The 19,838-nt window shown below is 45.6% G+C and overlaps 1 protein-coding gene across 17 annotated transcripts in view; it reads left to right on the top strand.

Moving 5' to 3' along the window:
* macf1a (microtubule actin crosslinking factor 1a) overlaps positions 1 to 19,048 on the top strand; it is a 199,781-nt gene extending 180,733 nt beyond the window's left edge. For 12 of the 17 annotated variants that reach the window (XM_041054160.1, XM_041054148.1, XM_041054146.1 and 9 more), the window contains 30 exons: positions 204 to 429; positions 1,231 to 1,457; positions 1,586 to 1,708; positions 1,831 to 1,932; positions 2,050 to 2,151; positions 2,445 to 2,618; positions 2,848 to 3,003; positions 3,402 to 3,599; positions 3,789 to 3,917; positions 4,295 to 4,477; positions 4,658 to 4,813; positions 5,109 to 5,315; positions 5,586 to 5,705; positions 5,846 to 6,015; positions 6,145 to 6,304; positions 6,438 to 6,632; positions 6,744 to 7,016; positions 7,190 to 7,378; positions 7,564 to 7,675; positions 7,810 to 7,961; positions 8,073 to 8,235; positions 8,360 to 8,514; positions 8,719 to 8,793; positions 10,106 to 10,123; positions 10,931 to 11,048; positions 11,831 to 11,893; positions 14,759 to 14,976; positions 15,855 to 15,977; positions 16,529 to 16,637; positions 16,805 to 19,048. In XM_041054160.1, coding sequence (XP_040910094.1) covers positions 204 to 429; positions 1,231 to 1,457; positions 1,586 to 1,708; positions 1,831 to 1,932; positions 2,050 to 2,151; positions 2,445 to 2,618; positions 2,848 to 3,003; positions 3,402 to 3,599; positions 3,789 to 3,917; positions 4,295 to 4,477; positions 4,658 to 4,813; positions 5,109 to 5,315; positions 5,586 to 5,705; positions 5,846 to 6,015; positions 6,145 to 6,304; positions 6,438 to 6,632; positions 6,744 to 7,016; positions 7,190 to 7,378; positions 7,564 to 7,675; positions 7,810 to 7,961; positions 8,073 to 8,235; positions 8,360 to 8,514; positions 8,719 to 8,793; positions 10,106 to 10,123; positions 10,931 to 11,048; positions 11,831 to 11,893; positions 14,759 to 14,976; positions 15,855 to 15,977; positions 16,529 to 16,637; positions 16,805 to 17,043 — 4,635 coding nt within the window. In that variant the 3' untranslated portion in view covers positions 17,044 to 19,048. The remainder of the gene's footprint in view (positions 1 to 203; positions 430 to 1,230; positions 1,458 to 1,585; positions 1,709 to 1,830; positions 1,933 to 2,049; positions 2,152 to 2,444; positions 2,619 to 2,847; positions 3,004 to 3,401; positions 3,600 to 3,788; positions 3,918 to 4,294; positions 4,478 to 4,657; positions 4,814 to 5,108; positions 5,316 to 5,585; positions 5,706 to 5,845; positions 6,016 to 6,144; positions 6,305 to 6,437; positions 6,633 to 6,743; positions 7,017 to 7,189; positions 7,379 to 7,563; positions 7,676 to 7,809; positions 7,962 to 8,072; positions 8,236 to 8,359; positions 8,515 to 8,718; positions 8,794 to 10,105; positions 10,124 to 10,930; positions 11,049 to 11,830; positions 11,894 to 14,758; positions 14,977 to 15,854; positions 15,978 to 16,528; positions 16,638 to 16,804) is intronic. The other 5 variants (XM_041054161.1, XM_041054150.1, XM_041054162.1 and 2 more) reach the window with 3 other exon arrangements.
* The last annotated feature ends 790 nt before the right edge of the window (positions 19,049 to 19,838 follow it).

The following is a 19,838-nucleotide window of genomic DNA, read 5'->3' as shown; positions in this document are numbered from 1 at the left end:
CTGTATTCACTCTGGAGTCTGTAATTTTAAAAATCCTCAAAGTTAATACAGTCTGCCACAGATGGCTGACCACCCACATAATATATCAGTATTTTCCCACTTTCAAAATGTCACCCAGCTATCAAAAACCCAAACCCAGCAGCCGCAACACAAACTCTCCTCCTCCTCATAACTTTTCCTTCCGCCTCTCCTTCCGTCCGCAGTTTCACGACAAGATGGATCCCCTGTTGGAGACCCTGGAGGGGGCGGTGCAGCGGCTGCGGCAGCCTCCGCCGGTGGCAGCGGAGGTGGAGAAGATCAGGGAGCAGCTGGCAGAGCACCGAGCCCAGGGGCTGGAGCTGGACAAACTGCTGCCAAGCTTCTCCGCCCTCTGTGCCCGCGGAGAGGAGCTCATTGGACGAGCTGCGCACGACGATCCTGCAGCTCAGGGTGAGTCGTCACTGGGATGTTTCTGACAGTGACTGACAGCCACATAACATTTAAACTGACAGACAGGCCATAAAGTTCATGTATTAAACACAGTGAGGGCTTCTATGCAGACATGAATAATCTCACTGTTGTTGTATGTAAGAAAATTGTTTTTAAAAATTAATTTAAAGGTCACCTGTGTTTCATTCATTCATTCACGGGCTACTGATTTTTTTCGGCCATTAGAAATCGGAATAGGTCAGAACAGAGAGGAAAACATAACAGGCTTCTGTTATTCGGGTGAAAAATATTGAAACCTTGTTTTGGGCTCCAGTCCAAACAGCCCACTGACTGAACAATCAACTGGCTGAAGTAAGTCGCTGTGTCACTGGCACAAAGCCAGTGGGCAGACAGTGTCGGATCTTTAAATGAAACAGAATCAGGATTGCAGTTCTGAAATATTTCTTCCAACGCCATCACATTATGAAACAAAACACGTTTGTCTTTGTTGAACTGCTCTGCAAAGAACATTGTGCTTTGATACCCTCCAGCCCTCCACACTTGATTTGAAATGAATGGCCCACTGTTGCAGCAATAGTGGGAGTGGACTGATGAAAGACTTCACTGAGCAGGACTGGACAGTAGATGGCAAATTCAAACAAAGAAAACATTATTACTCTTGTTAAAATGGTCTGAAATCTCTAATGAAATCTCATTGGACTACACTGCTAAAGAATAAAGAGGTATTTCCCAGAGTGCTCCCTCTAACTTTTCCCGGTCAGCCTTTCTTAAAACTTGACTCGTCTCCCCTCTCTCCTCCAGCTGTTCGTTCCCGCCTCCTGCGCCTGCGCTCTCTGTGGGATGAGATCCGGCAGCGAGCAGAGGAGAGGGAGGGGAAGCTGAACGACGTCCTGGACCTGGCCGGGAAGTTCTGGGCCGACATGGCGGCGCTACTGAGCACGCTCAGAGACTCCCAAGATATTGTGAGAGACCTGGAAGACCCTGGTGTGGACCCCTCTCTCATCAAGCAGCAGATTGAGGCTGCTGAGGTAAAGACAGGGAATACATGTAAACAAAAAGTGGGACTCTGGGAGCAATGGACTGTCTGTAGTGTGGGGTTTTTGTTTTTTTTTAAATCTCAACAACTCAGTATGTCGTCTCTCAATCCTGCCACCAGGCCATCAAGGCAGAGACAGACGGCCTGAGGGAGGAGCTGGAGTTTGTCAGGACCCTCGGGGCTGACCTCATCTTTGCCTGTGGAGAAACTGAGAAACCTGAAGTCAAGAAAACCATTGATGAGGTGAGAGATTAAGACCAGATTAGGTAACTAAAGTAGATGGAAAAGGATTTAGTTTGCCCCCTAGTGTCCACCTTGGTGTGTTGATCCACTGATATAACTCTGTCCTCCTGTCCTTCTCTCAGATGAATGGTGCCTGGGAGGGCCTGAATCGGACATGGAGAGAGAGGATGGAGAGACTGGAGGAGGCCATGACGGCCTCTGTGCAGTATCAGGACGCACTGCAGGTTTGTTCACCACAAATACATAGATGCCAAACAGATGTTTCTTGACCCATTGTTTTGTTAAACATAATGGTGTTGTCTTTGCGCCAGCTTAATTGAGTCATTCTGCCTGTGTTCCAGTCTATGTTCGACTACCTGGACAATGCAGTGATCAAACTGTGTGACATGTCCACTGTGGGAACTGACCTGGGAACTGTCAAACAGCAGATTGAAGAGCTCAAGGTTGGCATGGGAGTTTCATTTTTCATTTTTCACCAGTCTGCATTGAACAAATCAGTCACTCATGAACATATTTTACACACGAGGTGTTTTCAAAATCAGATTTTATATAAGATAGAAGAAATGTTTTATGATCCTTGTTATTGCTGTTAGTGCTTTTAGAGGAAGTCAAATAACTCTGTTTTCAAAAACAAACAGGATCATATTTGTGTCAGGAACTAATAAAAGACCTCTCTTCTCCCTTTTCTTTGCCTCACTCCGCCGCCTCCTCTCATCTCTCCTTTCACACCGAGCAGCAGTACAAGGTGGAGGTTTACCAGCAGCAGATTGACATGGAGAAGCTGTGCCACCAGGGGGAGCTGTTGTTAAAGAAAGTGTCAGACCAGACAGACAGGGACATGATCCAGGAGCCACTGACCGAGCTCCGCCACCTCTGGGACAACCTGGGGGATAAAATCACCCAGAGACAGGTAATGAAACCGCATCTGGCAGCAGTTTGGCCAAATAGTCTCTGAGTAACACACTGAAACTCTGACTGACCTCAAGCTCTTATCCCACTGTTTCCCTTGAGAAGTTGACAGTGTTGGTCTATATTGGCATTCTGTAGGATTGCATGTATTTGACAGCTGCTTTTCATTATGGTCCAAATATTTAAGTTCCTATTTTTAAGTCAGCACTTCTGCCTCTCTTCCACCACAGCACAAGCTGGAGGCTGCCCTGCTGGCTCTGGGTCAGTTCCAGCATGCCCTGTCTGAGCTGCAGGCCTGGCTGAGCCACACACACACCACCCTGGACACACAGCGACCAGTCAGCTCTGACCCCAAGGCCATCGAAATCGAGCTGGCTAAACACCACGTATGTCTGAATTCATTACAAACTCGAAACCTGAGGCTTCTCTCCTTTTTCCTTATCATGTGACTTATTCCTCTTGATCAGCTTGATATTGTAGATTCACCTGTTTGAAAAGAGGCTGTGTCTTTAAAAGATTTGGACTCTTAAACCGAATTTGCTGTCACATTTTTGGCCAGCGATACTTTGTTTGTGCTTTTGAAACCCGGCCCTTTCCTGTAGCCCTAATGTGGTTTCTTTTCTTCTCTTTGGACGACCACATACAATAAATGTTGGCCTCATGTGTTATTTTAACCTCCAGAATCTTCTGTTCAGCTGTGCACTCGCATACACTGCCTGTTGCATCTCACCATTCAGATTCACTTCAGTGTAATTAACTTCTTTCTCCCTCCTCTCTGCCCCAGGTTTTACGTAACGATGTGCTGTCCCATCACGCTACGGTGGAGACCGTGAACAGTGCTGGCAGCGAGCTGCTCGAGTCCTCCCCTGGCGATGAAGCCAGCCACTTGAGAGATCAGCTGGATCAGCTTAACCAGAGCTGGGAGAGCCTGCTGCTCAAGACGCAGGAGCGACAGAAACTACTGGAGGCTGCCCTGCAGCAGGTACTGTGAAGAAACCAGCATTAGATTTCTCCTCAGCAAAGCTCTGTTAAGTTACAACCCAGCGCTCATTTTAACGACAAACAGAAACAAGTACAAACTAATAACAAGTTAACACAGATAAACTTTAGGTCAAATGTTTCATACTCTTCTGACTTTTCCTGGATATAACCCCCCCCCGTGTCTCTGTAGGCTGAAGGTTTCCATGGTGAGCTGGAGGAGTTCCTCCAGTGGCTGAGGAGGACGGAGAGTCAGCTGTCTGCCGCCAAACCAACAGGTGGTCTCCCTGAAACAGCCAGGGAGCAGCTACAGCAGCACATGGTAACTGAGAATCACATTACACCTCTGTGCCCAGAATGTCATGCACAATACACACTGGAGCAGGTTTGGCCCAAGAAGAGAAACTTGTTGTAACACATTTATGTAATTTCCATGTTCTGGAAAAAATAAATTTTCCATTGACCAGAACTCATTGTTAGGACATCAGGTATTCTGCAATGTCATGTCTATCGTAGTTTTTAGCAGGTGCTCAGAGTATTAGCTTTCACATGCTCATCTGTTTATACAGAGAGACACTTGGCGCATGGTGACCATTAAAATTTAATAGCATCTGTTGTTCTAAACTAACCAGTGAAACACAGCAACACTCACCTTTTAGCCAGTGTGTCAGGTCACATGTGTGTGTCCTCTGTCTCCAGGAGCTTCAGGGCCAGCTGACTCAGCGAGCAGACCAGTACCATCGCCTGCTGGATCAAGGAGAGTCCATGCTGCTGGCTCGAGGAGGAGAGGAAGCAGGACCCGGTACCACCCAGACCCAGCAGAACCTGGCCATGCTGCAGAACAAGTGGGCCAGCCTCAACACTAAGATGGACGACCGTAGGGTAAGATTGTAACTCATGGAAATTATTATTATTATTTTTTTTTTTTTTTTTTTTTTTACTGTACATCACATTTTTATTCCGTGTTTATAACCTTAGTCGTTCATATGGTCTGTGTTGTGCTTTTAGTGTTTTATTTCAGGTTTGTTATTGACTTTGATCTTTTTGAACCTTGTTGGACAGGCAAAGCTGGACGAGGCTGTTTCCTTGGCAACAGGTTTCCAGACTTCTCTGCAGGACACCATCAACTGGCTGACCCAGGCTGAGCAGACCCTGAACATGGCGCAGCCCCCCAGCCTCATCCTGGACACCGTTCTCTTCCAGATTGATGAGCACAAGGTAGAAACTAAATGTACTCTTGTCATGAGACACATTGTTGAAATGGTTGACTCTGATATTTAACAGATGATTGATTACATAAATATTTTCTACCTTTTTTTTTTTTTTTCAAATTTGCACATTTTGATGCTGACTAAAAGATGGTCATAGTCATTATTTACTTTCTCCTTTGAGATAAAGTTTTTGGCCAGTGAAGAACTCACTTGCAACTTTTCAAGAGATCTTGTAAACAGCTTAACCTGATTAGTATTTACTGTTCCTGACACATTTTCCACTCTCGTCTGTGTCTGTCCAGGTCTTTGTGAATGAGGTGAACACCCACAGAGAGCAGGTCCTGGCTCTGGAGAAAGCCGGATCTCAGCTTCGCTTCGCCAGCCTGAAGCAGGATGTGGTTCTCATCAAAAACCTGCTGCTCAGCGTCCAGGCTCGCTGGGACAAGTTGGTCCAGAGGTCGCTGGACCGCGGCCGACACCTCGATGAGGCTCGTAAACGAGCCAAACAGGTAAAGAGCAGACAACAGTTGATGGGCTTGTTAACAGCTAATATTAGTTTGGTTGGAGAATAGAAATTGGTTTGTGACTTTTAATAATAGACTCGGCAAAACTACCTAAACTTAAAAGACAGTTTCCTCCATTATATTATGAAAAGGGCAGAATGTGAACTTCTCACTACATGTATTCGTAAAGAGTTGGATCTGTTTTGACTTCTTTCAGCTAGTGAACATATATGTCTTAGAATATTGAACTTAAACTCTGTTCGTCTGTTTCTTTAGTTCCACGAGGCCTGGAGGAAGCTGACAGACTGGCTGGAAGAAGCCGAGAAAAGACTGGACTCAGAGCTGGAGATCTCCAACGAGCCTGACAAGATCAAAGTACAGCTGGCCAAACACAAGGTACCGTAGGCGATTATTATGCATGCTTGTTCTGTGCAGGGATATAAATGTTTCCATGAGTTCAGTATTTCTAATTCTCTCCCTTGATGTGTTCCCATCTACAAATCTGTTTCCTTATCTCTCTTTTTCTGCTCATCCAGGAGTTTCAGAAAGCTCTGGGCTCAAAGCAGCCTGTTTACGACACAACAGTGAGGTCTGGGAAGGCCATGAGGGACAAGGCTCAGCTGCCTGCGGACACCCAGAAACTGGATCACCTGGTAGGGGAAGTCCGTGACAAGTGGGACACCGTCTGTGGCAAGAGCGTGGAGAGGTAACGAGGATGAAGGATGTGGACTGAAACTGGTTTATCCAGTTTACCCATTACAGCTCTGAATTGTCATAAAATAAGTCAAATAAAAACATGATAATTAATATCTATTGTCGTATCCCCTCCATTCAGACAACACAAGCTGGAGGAGGCCCTGCTGTTCTCAGGCCAGTTTGCGGAGGCTCTTCAGGCCCTTGTTGATTGGTTGTACCGGGTGGAACCTCAGCTAGCTGAAGATCAGCCTGTCCATGGAGACCTGGATCTGGTGTCCAACCTCATGGACTCACATAAGGTGTGTGCACTAAACAGAACAGTACTTGTTAAATATTTTTAAATAGCTTTTGAACCACAGGGTTCTGAGTCTTGCACTACCCATACCTGCGGTGCACTGCCTTCATGGCGCCATCTACTGTCTACATCCACAGGCTTTCCAAAAAGAGCTGGGTAAGAGAACCAGCAGCGTTCAGGCTCTGAAGCGTTCGGCTCGGGAGCTGATGGAGACCGGTCGCGATGACACGGCGTGGGTCAAAGTTCAGCTTCAGGAGCTCAGCAACCGCTGGGACACAGTATGTGCCCTGTCAGTCACCAAGCAGACCCGCCTCCAGCAGGCCCTCAAACAGGTCAGAGAAGAAGTTGCACTGCTTAAGTTCTAACCTTCTTTCCTTATGAACTCTCATCATCAAATGATGCACATGGCACTGGTGTAAATGTCTTCCTGTCTTCTCCTTCAGGCGGAGGAGTTTCGTACAGCGGTGCAGGTGCTCCTGGAGTGGCTCTCGGAAGCGGAGCAGACGCTTCGTTTCCGTGGCGTCCTCCCCGAAGAGGCGGAGACTCTGCAGGCGTTGCTGCACACACATCGTGACTTCATGGGCACGGTGGAGGAGAAGAGGGCGGATGTGAACAAGGCTGCTGGCATGGGAGAGGCCATCCTGACTCTGTGTCACCCTGACTCCATCACCACCATCAAACACTGGATCACCATCATCAGGGCGCGTTTCGAGGAGGTGAGGGTCAGAGGGCGGGGCTGAGGTAGAACATCAAAGCTGTAAAAATGAACCTTTTAGTTGTCTTTTTTTTTTCTTTTTGACTGTTTCAATCCTCTTGATCCAGTTATCTTAGATATAAGCTTAAATAGAAATAGAAATTTCTTATGTTAATCAACACCATCACTCTACAGGTGCTGACGTGGGCGAAACAGCACGAGCAGCGGCTGGAGACGGCTCTGGCCGAGTTGCTCAACAATGCCAACCTGCTGGAGGAGCTGTTGTCATGGCTACAGTGGGCCGAGACCACACTGGTCCAGAGGGACACAGAGCCGCTTCCTCAGGACATCCCACAACTCAAATCACTCATCACAGAACACCAGGTGGGTTCCTCACCGACTCACTGACTCATCAGTTGTTTGTGAGTCACTAAACTTCCAGACATAGTATTTTGGTATTTAATGCATGTTTTCAGGCCCTAGATGGAATTAAAGCCCCGTAAACCGAACTGTGTTTGTACTATTCTTTAACAGTTATGTTTATCACTGGCCATGTTTGTTGTTCTCAGATGTTTATGGAGGAGATGACGAGGAAGCAGCCGGACGTGGACAAAGTGACAAAGACGTATAAGAGAAAACCAGCTGAGGCTCCCAGCAGCCTGGCGGAGAGGAGAGGAGCCCGTACGTCAACCTGTGTTTAACTTTTTATGCACAAATATTATGATCTCTGTCTTTTTAACAATAACATAAGCTCATGTGCTAGAAATGTACAGATTACTCACCCTACTACATTTTAATCTCTGTCACCTTTACAGGCAAGCAACAGCAGCAGCAGCAGCAGACAGCGATGCAGGTTTCTGGAGGAAACCCACGACTCACCCAGCTCTGTGCCAGGTGGCAGCAAGTTTGGCTGCTGGCTCTCGACCGCCAGCGCAAACTCAACGATGCTCTGGACAGGCTGGAGGAGGTATATTACACATCTGTACATTTAACCTTGTCACTATGTGTTATTATCTGTACAGTTTTTTTTTTTTTTTTTACTCTGACGTGAAACGTAACACACACTATCAACTTTCAGCTCAAAGAGTTTGCCAACTTTGACTTTGACGTGTGGAGGAAGAAGTACATGCGCTGGATGAACCATAAGAAGTCTCGTGTCATGGACTTCTTCAGACGCATCGACAAGGACCAAGACGGAAAGATCACGCGGCAGGAGTTTATCGACGGCATCCTGGCTTCAAGTAAGTGACAAGTGATTATCTGGTTGGTTCAGTGTTTATTTTGGTTTCTTGTTTTACAGTTTAAAACATAATATAGTTACAGTATAGAGCAGATTATACATTGATTCTTTTCATCTTCCTGCAGAGTTTCCCACAAGTAAGCTGGAGATGACGGCGGTGGCAGACATCTTTGACAGAGATGGAGACGGTTACATCGACTACTACGAATTTGTTGCTGCTCTTCACCCCAACAAAGACGCTTACAGACCAACCACTGACGCAGACAAGATAGAAGATGAGGTACGAAAAATCTACTGACAGATTCATAGATATTGATTCCGCTCTCGTACCTGTGGTACAATACTGGGGCCATGTGTTTATTCTCTGACAAACCAACTGCCAGAAGCTGTGTCAGTGATTGGATGGGCCCAGTGGTCAGCCAGTCATGGTTAGTAAATGTGAATGCAAAGACACATTCACTGACGTGTGTCTGTTGTTGTGCAGGTGACTCGGCAGGTGGCCCAGTGTAAATGTGCCAAGAGGTTCCAGGTGGAGCAGATAGGAGAGAACAAATACCGGGTAAGTTACAAATAAACTGTCGAGTCACTGTAACCAGTTCTTACTGACAGACATTTTATTCTTAACTGGCTGTGTCTTCACTTTTCCATCAGGCACCAATTAACAGCTCCCACTTCTGAACATAACTTCACAGCATTTTAATGTGTCCATCTCACATCATGGCGTCATGGTGTATTTAAGTGTGTTTTAACTGTCTGTATCATAACTTATCACAACATGTCATGATAACTCTGATATATCATGTTAATGTTAACATCTTACAGCACTCCGGGACTGTCAGCTGACAGTCACCAAAACATTAACACAACCGTGTAAATGCGAGCGTAGATACACACTCAGCTGCTGGGAATCAGACGAGGTCGAGCTCTGCCTGATTTATTTTGCTCTGCTGAGCAGGTTTACAGAGAATCGATTAACATAAACTTACTTTTTAAGCATTACCTTTTTAAAGACCAGGAAGAGTAAATAACAGCAGAGACCGCGGTCCATCATAGCTGTCAAATACCTCTGTAAACCTAAAGAAATCAAATATAGAAACAAATCAAAGTAAATGTTTCTTTTGCTTTTGAAGTGTAGGTTATAAATGCACCTCAGTCTCTTAATGCCAGATTATGAGATGTTTAGTAATGTAATAATAATGTTGAGGCAGATATTGAAGTCCAAAACAAAAACCCCTGAACTTCCTAAACCTGATGCCCATTAATTATCTGCCCCTGTTTAAAACCTGCGAGACCTGCAGTGTTTTCAGTGCCTGTCCCCACAGTCTGTGTGTATGTGCATCAGTTTACAGCGGCCATAAACCCTAACAGTTTTCAACAGCCTCTACTGGATCGGCCATCACTACCACTGCTGCGGTATTTATGTGTCCCACTCCATCATTATCCGCTGGGTGATGATTTCCAGTGTCTGACTGCAGGACACTGGGGATGCTGGTTGTGCACCAGTTTGTCTGTCTGTCCCGTGTTTGTCTTCTTGCTCATCTTCGTGTCCGGCTTCACTTCTCTTCGCTCTCACTGTCTTCTCCTCCTCCATCTCACCGTCATCAGCTGACAGTGTTAAACACCGTTTTTACACATCTGTCATAACGGCCTCACACTCACGTCCACTGCACCTGTTTGCTTACACCACTAATTCTGAGTTCAAATAACAGAAATACACACATTTTACAGTTTATGATTATGATGAGATCTTGTACACAAGTAAATGGCATCCTTTCATACATTAGAAAAGTTTTCAGTACATGTTGTTTCACTCTTGCTCTGTTTCTTTCTCCTTGTGTTCCTCTGCTCCGTGTCTACTGGATTTATTGTAGTTCTTCCTCGGAAACCAGGTAAAGTGACTGCCGCTGCTGTGATTGGACGAGTGAAATCTGCTTCACGGTTCCCCACCAATGGAGTGCCGTCCTTTCCGCTGTCATAAGTTCATTAAAAACAGCATTTATGTTGCAGTAGTTTTATATTAAAGAATGTTTAAATAAAGAGAAACCCGGGAGAAGAAGCACTCCATTGTGGCTTTGCAACGTGTAAGCAGGTTTCACCGTCCGACTTGTGTTCCTGCTGTGATTTGTTTGGTGTTGAGAGTGACAAATTGCACAATGTGAAGCAGGCGACAGTGACATGGCTGAAGTGGTAATTAGTGGTTAGGTGATATATAGTGTGCTTTGGACTGACGCTGGGGAGAAAATCAAGCTGCTTGGAGAGAGATTCTGAAAATTCCCTCTGTGCTGGTATCGCTTTGGAGTTGAGCTTTGCTGAGCGGTTTGAACGGTCAAACATTTTCTTTTAAAAAGACTGAATATAGAAATAAATTGCAGTTGTTTCTGCTGTAAATCTTAATAATTAGATCTGGGCGTCTGGGTGAACTCTCTTAAGTTCTGTCAGTGCATGGTTTTTCTGTCGTTGCATGAAGTAGAAGAGATCATCCGTTCAGTTTGGGTACATGGGCTGCTTGGTGTGATGCTGCAAATCATTTGAAACTCATCGGTCAATGTCATCTGTTATTTTACTCACTGACTTTCTCCTCATCTTTTCCTGATTCCCTCGCTCTCTTCTCTCTGCTTCATCAACTCCCTCTCTTACCCTCATGTCTGTGCCCCTTCCTCTCTCCTTCCTTTGCCTCTGCTCTTTTATCTCCTCAGTTCGGTGACTCTCAGCAGCTGCGCCTGGTGAGGATTTTGCGCAGCACGGTGATGGTGAGAGTCGGAGGCGGTTGGATGGCTCTGGACGAGTTTCTGGTTAAAAACGATCCATGCAGAGGTGAGTGATGTTCACACACGTACGGATGCATACGTCTCACGCACACGCACAGATTCCCCGCAACATACACGTAATCATATCGTTGTTCTCCTCCTCTGTCTCGCCTTCTTATGTTCACATGCACACACACACACATATAGGCATTTTGTGGCCAGTATTCTTTTTTTAAATATTAGAATTATGACCAACAGCATATGTAGTGAGCAGTTTTCATAATATTGGCCTGGCTCTAGCTCTTAGACAAACATACTGTCACGCTACTTGTTACAAAAACAAAATCCTGCACTGAGCTCTTGACGTATTTACACCCCCAAAGCATCAGTTTCTGAAAACACACAGATCAGGAGCACAGTGAAGAAGAACACTGCGGTAGAACCAGCTCAAGTTTGTCAAGTTGTCTGTCAGCAGGTGATGCAGGAAAACTGCTGCACCGTCTCACTTTTCTCTCCAGTGTTTCCTTCCAGTGACGTCCACAGTCGGTGTCTTTGTTGGGCTCCTCAGAGCGGTGTTTCTCTCTCCATCTCTCTTCTCCAAATCTCCCAAAATCTGTTCCCTCTTGAGTCCATCATCTGTCGGTCCTGAAGGAGCTCTTCATCTTATCTCATCACGTTTTATTTCTGTATATACACGGCCGGTTCTCTCCTCGGTCTCTGTCCTATCTTTGTTTTTTTTCTCCTTCTCTCTTAAATATAACAGTAGTATTGCATGGTGCATGGTCCTCAGTTCTCTCCCTCTTCCTCCCCCCTCTCTTCCTCCCTCCCTCCCTTTTTCTCTTTCCTCAGTGCAACATCCAGGACTTAAGATTCTCCGCTCCGATTCCAGTAGCTCCATCTCATCTCGTATAGGTTGGATTTCTCCTCTATCTCTTACGCTTTCACTCTCTCCTAACTGCCTCTCTTTTCTCCATCCAGTTTCTGCTTTTTGTTTTTTTTTTGTTGCTCTTGGACTCTCGTCCAGATGTCTTCTCTTTTTTCTTCCTCCTCTGTGTTCCTTTTTTTCCCTCTTGTTTTCGCTTCCCATCATCTTTGTCTCTCCTCCAACACTTCTCTCCTTCTCTTTTGTTTTGGTTTGTTGGTTTGGCCTTGTTGCTGTGCCTTGCTGACTGTGATCACATGACTAACGTTATGTCTCCCCACTGTTCTGCTCTTCCTCTCTCCTGACCTCCCCCCATGGCTGCTGCGCTCACGCAAGCTCTGAAATCCTGACCTGTTTTTTAAACCACGTTTCAGGGGTCACTGACACTCGTCCAGACCCCGGTGGTCAGCTGTGTGTGTGTGTGTGTGTCTGTTGTGTTTGTGATGGTTGTTGCACAGACGGAGGAATTTTTTGATAGATTTATTATTTGTTAAGCAGACTCCACTCCAGACAGAGTCCATGTGTGCATGAGTGTGTTTAGGATGAGTCTATGAAGCGATATCTTTGTTTGTGTGTGTGTGAGACTTTCTTCATTCCTCCATGAGCATGCAGTTATTTCACATTGTCTCTTGTGTCTCTTAGTGACAGTCACTCCTGGCTATTTCTGCTGCCGAGGTATCTACACTTCCTCTCTGTCTCTCACTCCATTCTTCCATCTCTTTCACTCTTCGTCCATCCACTCGCCCAGCTGTCCGTCTCCATCTTTAACCACAGCTCTCCTCTGTGTGTCTATATATGTGTGTGTACAGTTTATAACCGTGGTCAGGTTTGTGTGTATAGGCAGTGATGTCAGTCTTGTCTGTGTGCCCCATGTTTGCGTCATGCTTTCCTCACTCACAACAAAAGCAGGATTTGGCCAACCCCTGGTCTGTCTATTTTATTTCATTCTATTTTTTAAGTACTTTTTTAAAATGATGAATACCAGACAGCCAAATTTTACCGGTGAGCCTATAAACTGAACATGGATGGAGATGCTCAGCAGAAATTGTAAGGAAAACAATGTAAAACAAAAAATATCTTACCTTATATAATCATAGCTTGTTTTTTTTTTTATTAAGTCTAGCCATTTTCCCAGTTTGACCCCTCTCAGAAAAAAAGTAAACACTGTCCTACACGCTTCACCAAATCTGTGTAACCTACGAGTCAGTGAGTGTCTAAGACCTGGGCGTGGCCAGTCTGGGTTTCTAATAACGCTGGCTTCCAACGCGGCTCCTTTACATGTGATGGCTGGTTGGTGGGAGACACAATTACAGGGTGCACCTGGCTGGCTGGCGTTGAGGGGGGACGTAATTGCAGGGTGCACCCGTTTAATTGACTGGCCTTGCTGTTCGGTTGCTAAGGACGATGGCCATGAGGCTAGGCTGCTACAGCTAGCTGCAGCCCTCGTCATCTTCTTTTTTGAGTTTTTTTTTTCACGTTTTCATCTTGTTTCTCTTCCATGTTTCCTCTGTCTACCTTCTCTGTCTCTTCTCTAGTTCTTATGTCTCTCTCTCTCTCTCTCTCTCTCTCTCTCTGTTGTGGCTGGCTTCTCCAGGCTTGTTGTTGTCTGCTGGGGCTGCTGCACTACTTTCTGTCCGAGAATGCTGCTGAGTGTCTTTTGAAGAAGGGAGAAACCCTGAATCTCTGGGCTCTCTCCTGTTAATCATAAACCAGGCATGACCCCCCCCCCCCCCCCCCCCCACATATATTTATACACATACTGTATATACACTGCAGAGCTGAGATGCTCCTCTGCAGCAAGAAGAGAAAATGAACTGAAATGGGAGAGCTTGTTGAAAAACGAGAGCAGAGAGGCTGTGCTTTTTGCTCCCACCGCCCTCAGATGTTTTTAAAGAAAATACGCAATGAAAGCGTCTGCGTCACTCAGTGAAATGACATTTTTCACAAAGCTGGAGATTCTTGCCGTTGCTGAAAAGTTTGACATTTTGTGAAATATGCTTGTTTACTGTATTGCTGAGAATCAGATGACGAAGATTAACACCACTCTCACATCCATACAGTAAATATGAAGCTACAGACAGCGGCTCATTAGCTTAGCTTAGCTTAGCTTAGCATAAAGTGTGGAAACCAGGGGAATAGCCAGCCTGGCTCTGTTCTTTTCAGAGCCTCAAATGATGGAACCAGGCTAGCAGTTTCCACCTGTTTCTAGTCTTTATGCTAAGCTAAGCTAAATATCTCCTGCCTCCAGCTTTATGTTTAACACACAGACATGAGAGCGGTATCAGTCTTCTCATCTAACTCTCAGCAGGAAAGCAAGTAAGTGTGTTTTCCAAAATTTTGAACTATCCCTTTAAAGGTACTACCAGCACTTTCTCTGGTTGAGAAAATAATTTCTCCAGAGCAGAAAATGTTTTCTCTGGCCATGAACAGGGAAATATGTGAAATGAGACCAAAGACCTGTCGGGTTGGCTGATAGATTTGTCTGCAGCGATGACAGTGTGTCTCCAAAATGTGACAACTTGCTGACTTTCGATGCGTATCAAATTAATTTATATATTTCTACTTTTACACACAAACCAAACACATTCACTCACCTCTCCCCTTAAAAACGACTCAACCAAAGTGCACTTATAACTCCCTGAACCCCTAAACCCCGCCCCTCCAAGCCTCCGCTCCCGCTCACGTGCACTCTCAAATGAAACATGCACGGACCCCAGTGTCTGCAGCCAAGGAAGCACTGACTCTCTCCCTCACGCTGCTCGCTGCCTCTGCCGCCCCCTGCTGGAGGAAAACTGTGAGCCGACAGAAACAAACCAGCTCATTAGTCTCTTCTGTTGCTCTGTTTCTGTCTTCAGCTCGTGGTCGAACCAACCTGGAGCTGAGGGAGAAGTTCATCCTTCCTGAAGGAGCGTCTCAAGGTCTGGCCGCATTCCGCTCCCGGGGCCGACGCTCTAAACCAGGCTCCAGAAACGCCTCCCCCACCCGCTCCTCCTCCTCTGCCTCCCACAGCGGCGCCTCCATCCCCTCTGCTCCCTCCGCCCCTGCCACACCGACAGCCTCCGCATCATCCAGGGTAAGAGTCTGATTTCGACTGATTTACTAAATTTACTAAAGTCCTCATTTGAACAATTAGAGACAAAGCAGACACATGAAAGGTACAGTGTGGTTTGGTTTGTCCTACATGATGTAAATAACATTCTGTAGGTGAAAGTTATCATTTGTCCCCTCGGTGGGGAAAGCTGCTTTTTTTCCTGACAGCCATAGCAAACATGTTTAACTAAACATAAATCTACACACACACACACACACACACACAGTCACACTCATCTTCTGTTCTATGTTTGAGGTAATAATGGAAATACAGTCATTGTCATGATAAACACTCACAGCTCATTGTTATCAGTCAACCAGACTCCATGTATTCGTTAGTGTCGTCATCTGATGTTTGTCACCTGATTACTGTGTGAAAGCATAACTGTCTGTGTATATCTGTGAGAGTGTGTGTGTGTGTGTTTGAGAGACTGTATGTGTGTGTTTTTATGGCTTTATGTTGTACATTGTTCAGTTGTTGTCATCTTCCTGTTGTTGTCAAAAATCACCACATCCTTAACTGTGAAATTTTATTTTTTGTTCTTGTTTCTTTGTTTTTGTTTTTGTTTTTTCTTTCACCTTTTTGCCTTTTCCCCTCGTTCCTGTCATTCAACCCTGCTAACCTGGCTTCAAAAATGTCCTCCCTGCATTGTTGGGTGCTCCATTAAAAAAAAAAAAAAAAAAATCATCCGTTCTCACATGAAAACACACTGCGCTGCACCTCCTCGCTATCAAACCGCTCTTTCCCTCCATAACTCCCTCCCTCCCTCCTCCCTTCATTGGCTCCTCTCCTATACTGCTTTGCTCTCTTCCTCCACCCTTCCTTTTTCCTTCCTTGCTCCCTTCCCTTCCTCCCTTCAGTCCTCCCATACTCACTCGCGTGACTATGCCAAGCCCTGGCTGGCACACAGTAAAACTCCAACGCCAACCAAGTGCCACTGCTGCCCAGATCTCGGTCACAGCCACACCACTCCTGGGCACGAGGTAACACACTCACCCCACCCACCCAACCACCCACCTACCTCCCTGTCCCACCCCACTGAACGCGCTACTGCACTAACGCACACTCCCGGGTGCTCACACACCAGCACGTATAAAGTTTTACTTTGCTGTTGTCATGTGAAAACTTTGGTTTTCACGTTTGATTTTTAGTTTTTAGCATCTGATGAAGGTTGTGAACATTTTCCAACCTTTAACTTGAGAATAGTTAATGCTGCAGCTCAATGCTCTTCTCTTCTTAGTTTTCTCAAGAAGTAAATGAATCTAATACGAACCTTTAACAAACACATAGTAATATTCAGGATTTTTTATTTGTGTTAAAATGTCTGTGTATAGTTTTCATTTTTGTGTTGAATATTTGTTTGTAGGTCTATTTTTTGTCCAGTGTCCATGTCAGTGTGAAGTGCTGTTTGTTTGTTTAGGAGTTAGAGTGTTCATGTAGTGTTAACGTGTTAGTGTGTGTGTAATGTGATGTACATTGGCTCAGCTGCACAGCGGAGTTATCCTCAGCTGACGTTTCCTGCGTGCTCCTGCAGGGGGCGGCGTCGGGGTCCAAACTGAAGAGGCCGACCTTCCACTCGAGCAGAGGGTCGCTGACCGGAGAGAACGGAGGAACGACACACACCAGCAAACCAGGACGAACGGGTGAGCCGACGGTCGTATTCACGCTACAGAGCACTTTCATGTTAGACCGTAGCCCTTGAGATATTTCAGTCTTGACTGAAGTGGTGGATTGACCGACCAACTTTACCTTCTTACATTACCTTTAAACCTTTTCCTTCCTCCTCTTCCCTCCGTTTTGGTGCTGTCAGATCCAAAGCGAGGAGCGAGCGGTCCAACCAGCCGAGCCGGCAGCCGGGCGGGCAGCAGAGCCAGCAGTCGCCGCGGCAGCGATGCCTCAGACGCATCAGAGCTCCAGGACACTCGCTCCGTCTGCTCTGACACCTCAGATACCCCGAGACGACCGGGCAGCGGGGCCAAACCCTCCAAGATCCCCACCATCTCCAAGAAGGCCCCCAGCCCTAAGACCCCAGGGTCGGCAAAGAAATAACACCAGCCACAGAGAAACTGGAGCAGAACCGTTACACCTCCTTTCACAGAGGGTGGACTGCTATCGTCGGCCATCTTGAGTGTACCAGCTCTTCAATCTGAACGTCCATCCGTAGGGCTTGTATTGAAATTGTGCACTATGACTGATATTTATCAGGGGAAAGGAGGAGATGGATGAGTGAATCTCCTTCTCACTCTTTCCCCATTTTTAAGAAAAATGCCTGAAAACATGCACAAGAGGAGAAAGATTCTGGTCTGGCAGTCCCAGGCCAGAGTCTGTGAGGGCGAAACCGACTTCCCCCTTTAAGACTTGACCCCAGTTTGCCTTCCAGTCTCCTGCTTCTTTCAAAAGTTCCCCACCAGCGTGGAACCAAACACCAACTGACTTGACGTGATGCTGCCTTACTTTGTGTTACACACTTCTGTCCCGATCAGACAGAGCGACACAGAGAGTCTTTAAACTGCTTTATACCGCACGGACACACAAATACACACATTTTAACTCAGAGGCGGGGTAGGGAGTGGGACGCACCACCACCACCACCACGGCTACAAAAACAAAAAAAGCTCAAAAGACATTCAGGAAAAAAAAGAAAAGAATTGTGGGTTATTATTTTGGCTTGTGGGCCAGATGCCTCAACGATGAGTTAAAAAAGAAAATATGCAACGACTGCCATGTCGCTTCCTCTGGACTGGTTGGCGAGAAAAAGAGTCACCTCAGCAGATCTGCAGAGGCAGACGCCGCGTGTGGAGAGCTCAGGAGGCGGGAAACGCTGTCACACACACACACATGCACACGCACACACACACACACCGGCTAACCTCAGACTCAGAGGATCGGTGGTGACGGTGGCGGTGGTGCAGCTGCTGCAGCTGAGGGCAAACAGTCACACACTCAAACACCGCAGAGCAGACTCCTCCCGACCGCTGGAACGTTAAGATCGGCCTCGTGTGTGCATTTCAGCAAAGGGCGGTGTGGTTCTGTCACATGCCGGCGTAACAATCTGACACACAAAAATCACAAACTGGCAAGAGAAAGGACTGTTTTTATGGTGACACACTCAACTAACAGCACATTACTGACAATATACGACATGTGTAACCTAACCCGATGTTAATGCCCGTGTTCACGGAGTTTGACAACCAGCATGCACTAATTGTCTCTTCCTCTGCAGTTCCACCTTAATGTCTACACTGCGTTGCCCTTAGCAACCCAGCAGCACACACACACACACAAAGTGGTGTGTATTGTGAGTGTCTGTTTAAGGATATAATAGAGGTCATTGACTTGAGTCACTGTATGCAAAATTTTAATTTGCGAATGTCATTTTTCTTCTCGTTGTTTTCCGGTTAATTTATAATCCAGTTGTACTTTTGTTTTCTAGCTTGAAAGAAAAATCTATTTATTTTTCAGTTTCATGTCATATCACCATTGGCAGAGAGTGATTTAGTATTATGGTTAAAAGAAATTGTGATTTTTTGTACCAAGGAAATGTCCACTCTGCTCTTTGACATTATGTGTGTGTGTAAAGTGTGTTTCTACTTCATTGTAACATTTACATTATTCACTAGGTCGCTGATTCTAGTGGCAGCCTTGTTTGTTCATTTTCTTCTTTTTTGCTAATGACTATAATTCCCAGAACATGACCAAAGGGGTTTGCCCTTCATGTGTAGAGAGAACTACAAATATGAATGACAGGAGTCCTGGGCAGAGCGGACCAATGAGAGCGGGGTTTCCTCCCTCATGTCCCTCCCCAGCGTCTCTTCTTCTAGGCTTTTTTTCAAATGTCCCGTCATTGACGGGGCCGAGTTGTCTCTGTGTTATCTCAGTGTAAGAGATGAAGTTTATTAAAACGAATTAAATTACAGTAAGAAAGAAAACATCTTAAGGTGATTTTTATTTATTTATTGTCTCTGATGGGGGATTCGGGGCGAAGGAGACGAGTCCGCCACCTTTTGATGCTGTGCTACTCTCAGTGTGATGATGAGAACATGCAGGGAGGGAGGGAGGGGCGGGTGTTACTAGGAGTCAATTGTGTAAAAGTTAAAACAAAAAACTAAAATTATAAACATTTTTTTTGTTCTGTTTTTGTATTAAAAATATGCTTGCAGTAAAACTGTCTCTGGTCTTTGGTTTATGTTTTGTTTTGTTTTTTATGGATTTGTGCACATCATACCTGAAAGCTGCTGTGTTTGTGTGTGAAACTGTGTGCTGTAAGAAATTGATTGAATTTTAGAAATTGTGTTAACTGTTTTCAGCATGATGTGTTTTGTAATCGTACAGTGAACCTTTGTGTGCATGCATCACTGCCTGTGAGACTTTTATTTATTTATTTTAATTCATTTGTACACAGTGTGCACTTGCTTACAGTGGGGTCTGGGTGAACATGTGCATGCGTTTATAAGTTTTGTATGTGTTGAAATGAGGTAAATGGGTGTAATTTTGTCTCCTTTCTCTTGTGTGTGCATGTGCGTGCCGTCATACACACGTGCCTGACGACAAACCACGGACTCAAAGGCAGTGACCGGACATTTCTTGGTAATTATCCTGTGAGAGATAAGGACACGCCCGACTGGATCTTCACTGCTGTGGACCGTGAGGAGGTACACACGGGAGGTGGTGGTTAAAAGTCATTTTAATGATCTGAACTTACAAACGTCTCTTTCTCCTCCTTGGTGTTTTCTCTCTCTCACTCTCTGAGTGTTTGTCCTGTCTAACTTCTTAATCACTGTCCCAGTTTGTGTCTCTGTGTGAGACAGAGATGGAGGATTTGAAAATAACTTTGTCCTGTTTAT

The sequence above is a fragment of the Toxotes jaculatrix genome, chromosome 13 (genome assembly GCF_017976425.1).
Source record: "Toxotes jaculatrix isolate fToxJac2 chromosome 13, fToxJac2.pri, whole genome shotgun sequence".
NCBI lineage: Eukaryota > Metazoa > Chordata > Actinopteri > Toxotidae > Toxotes > Toxotes jaculatrix.
This window is presented reverse-complemented; position numbering and strand designations above follow the sequence as displayed.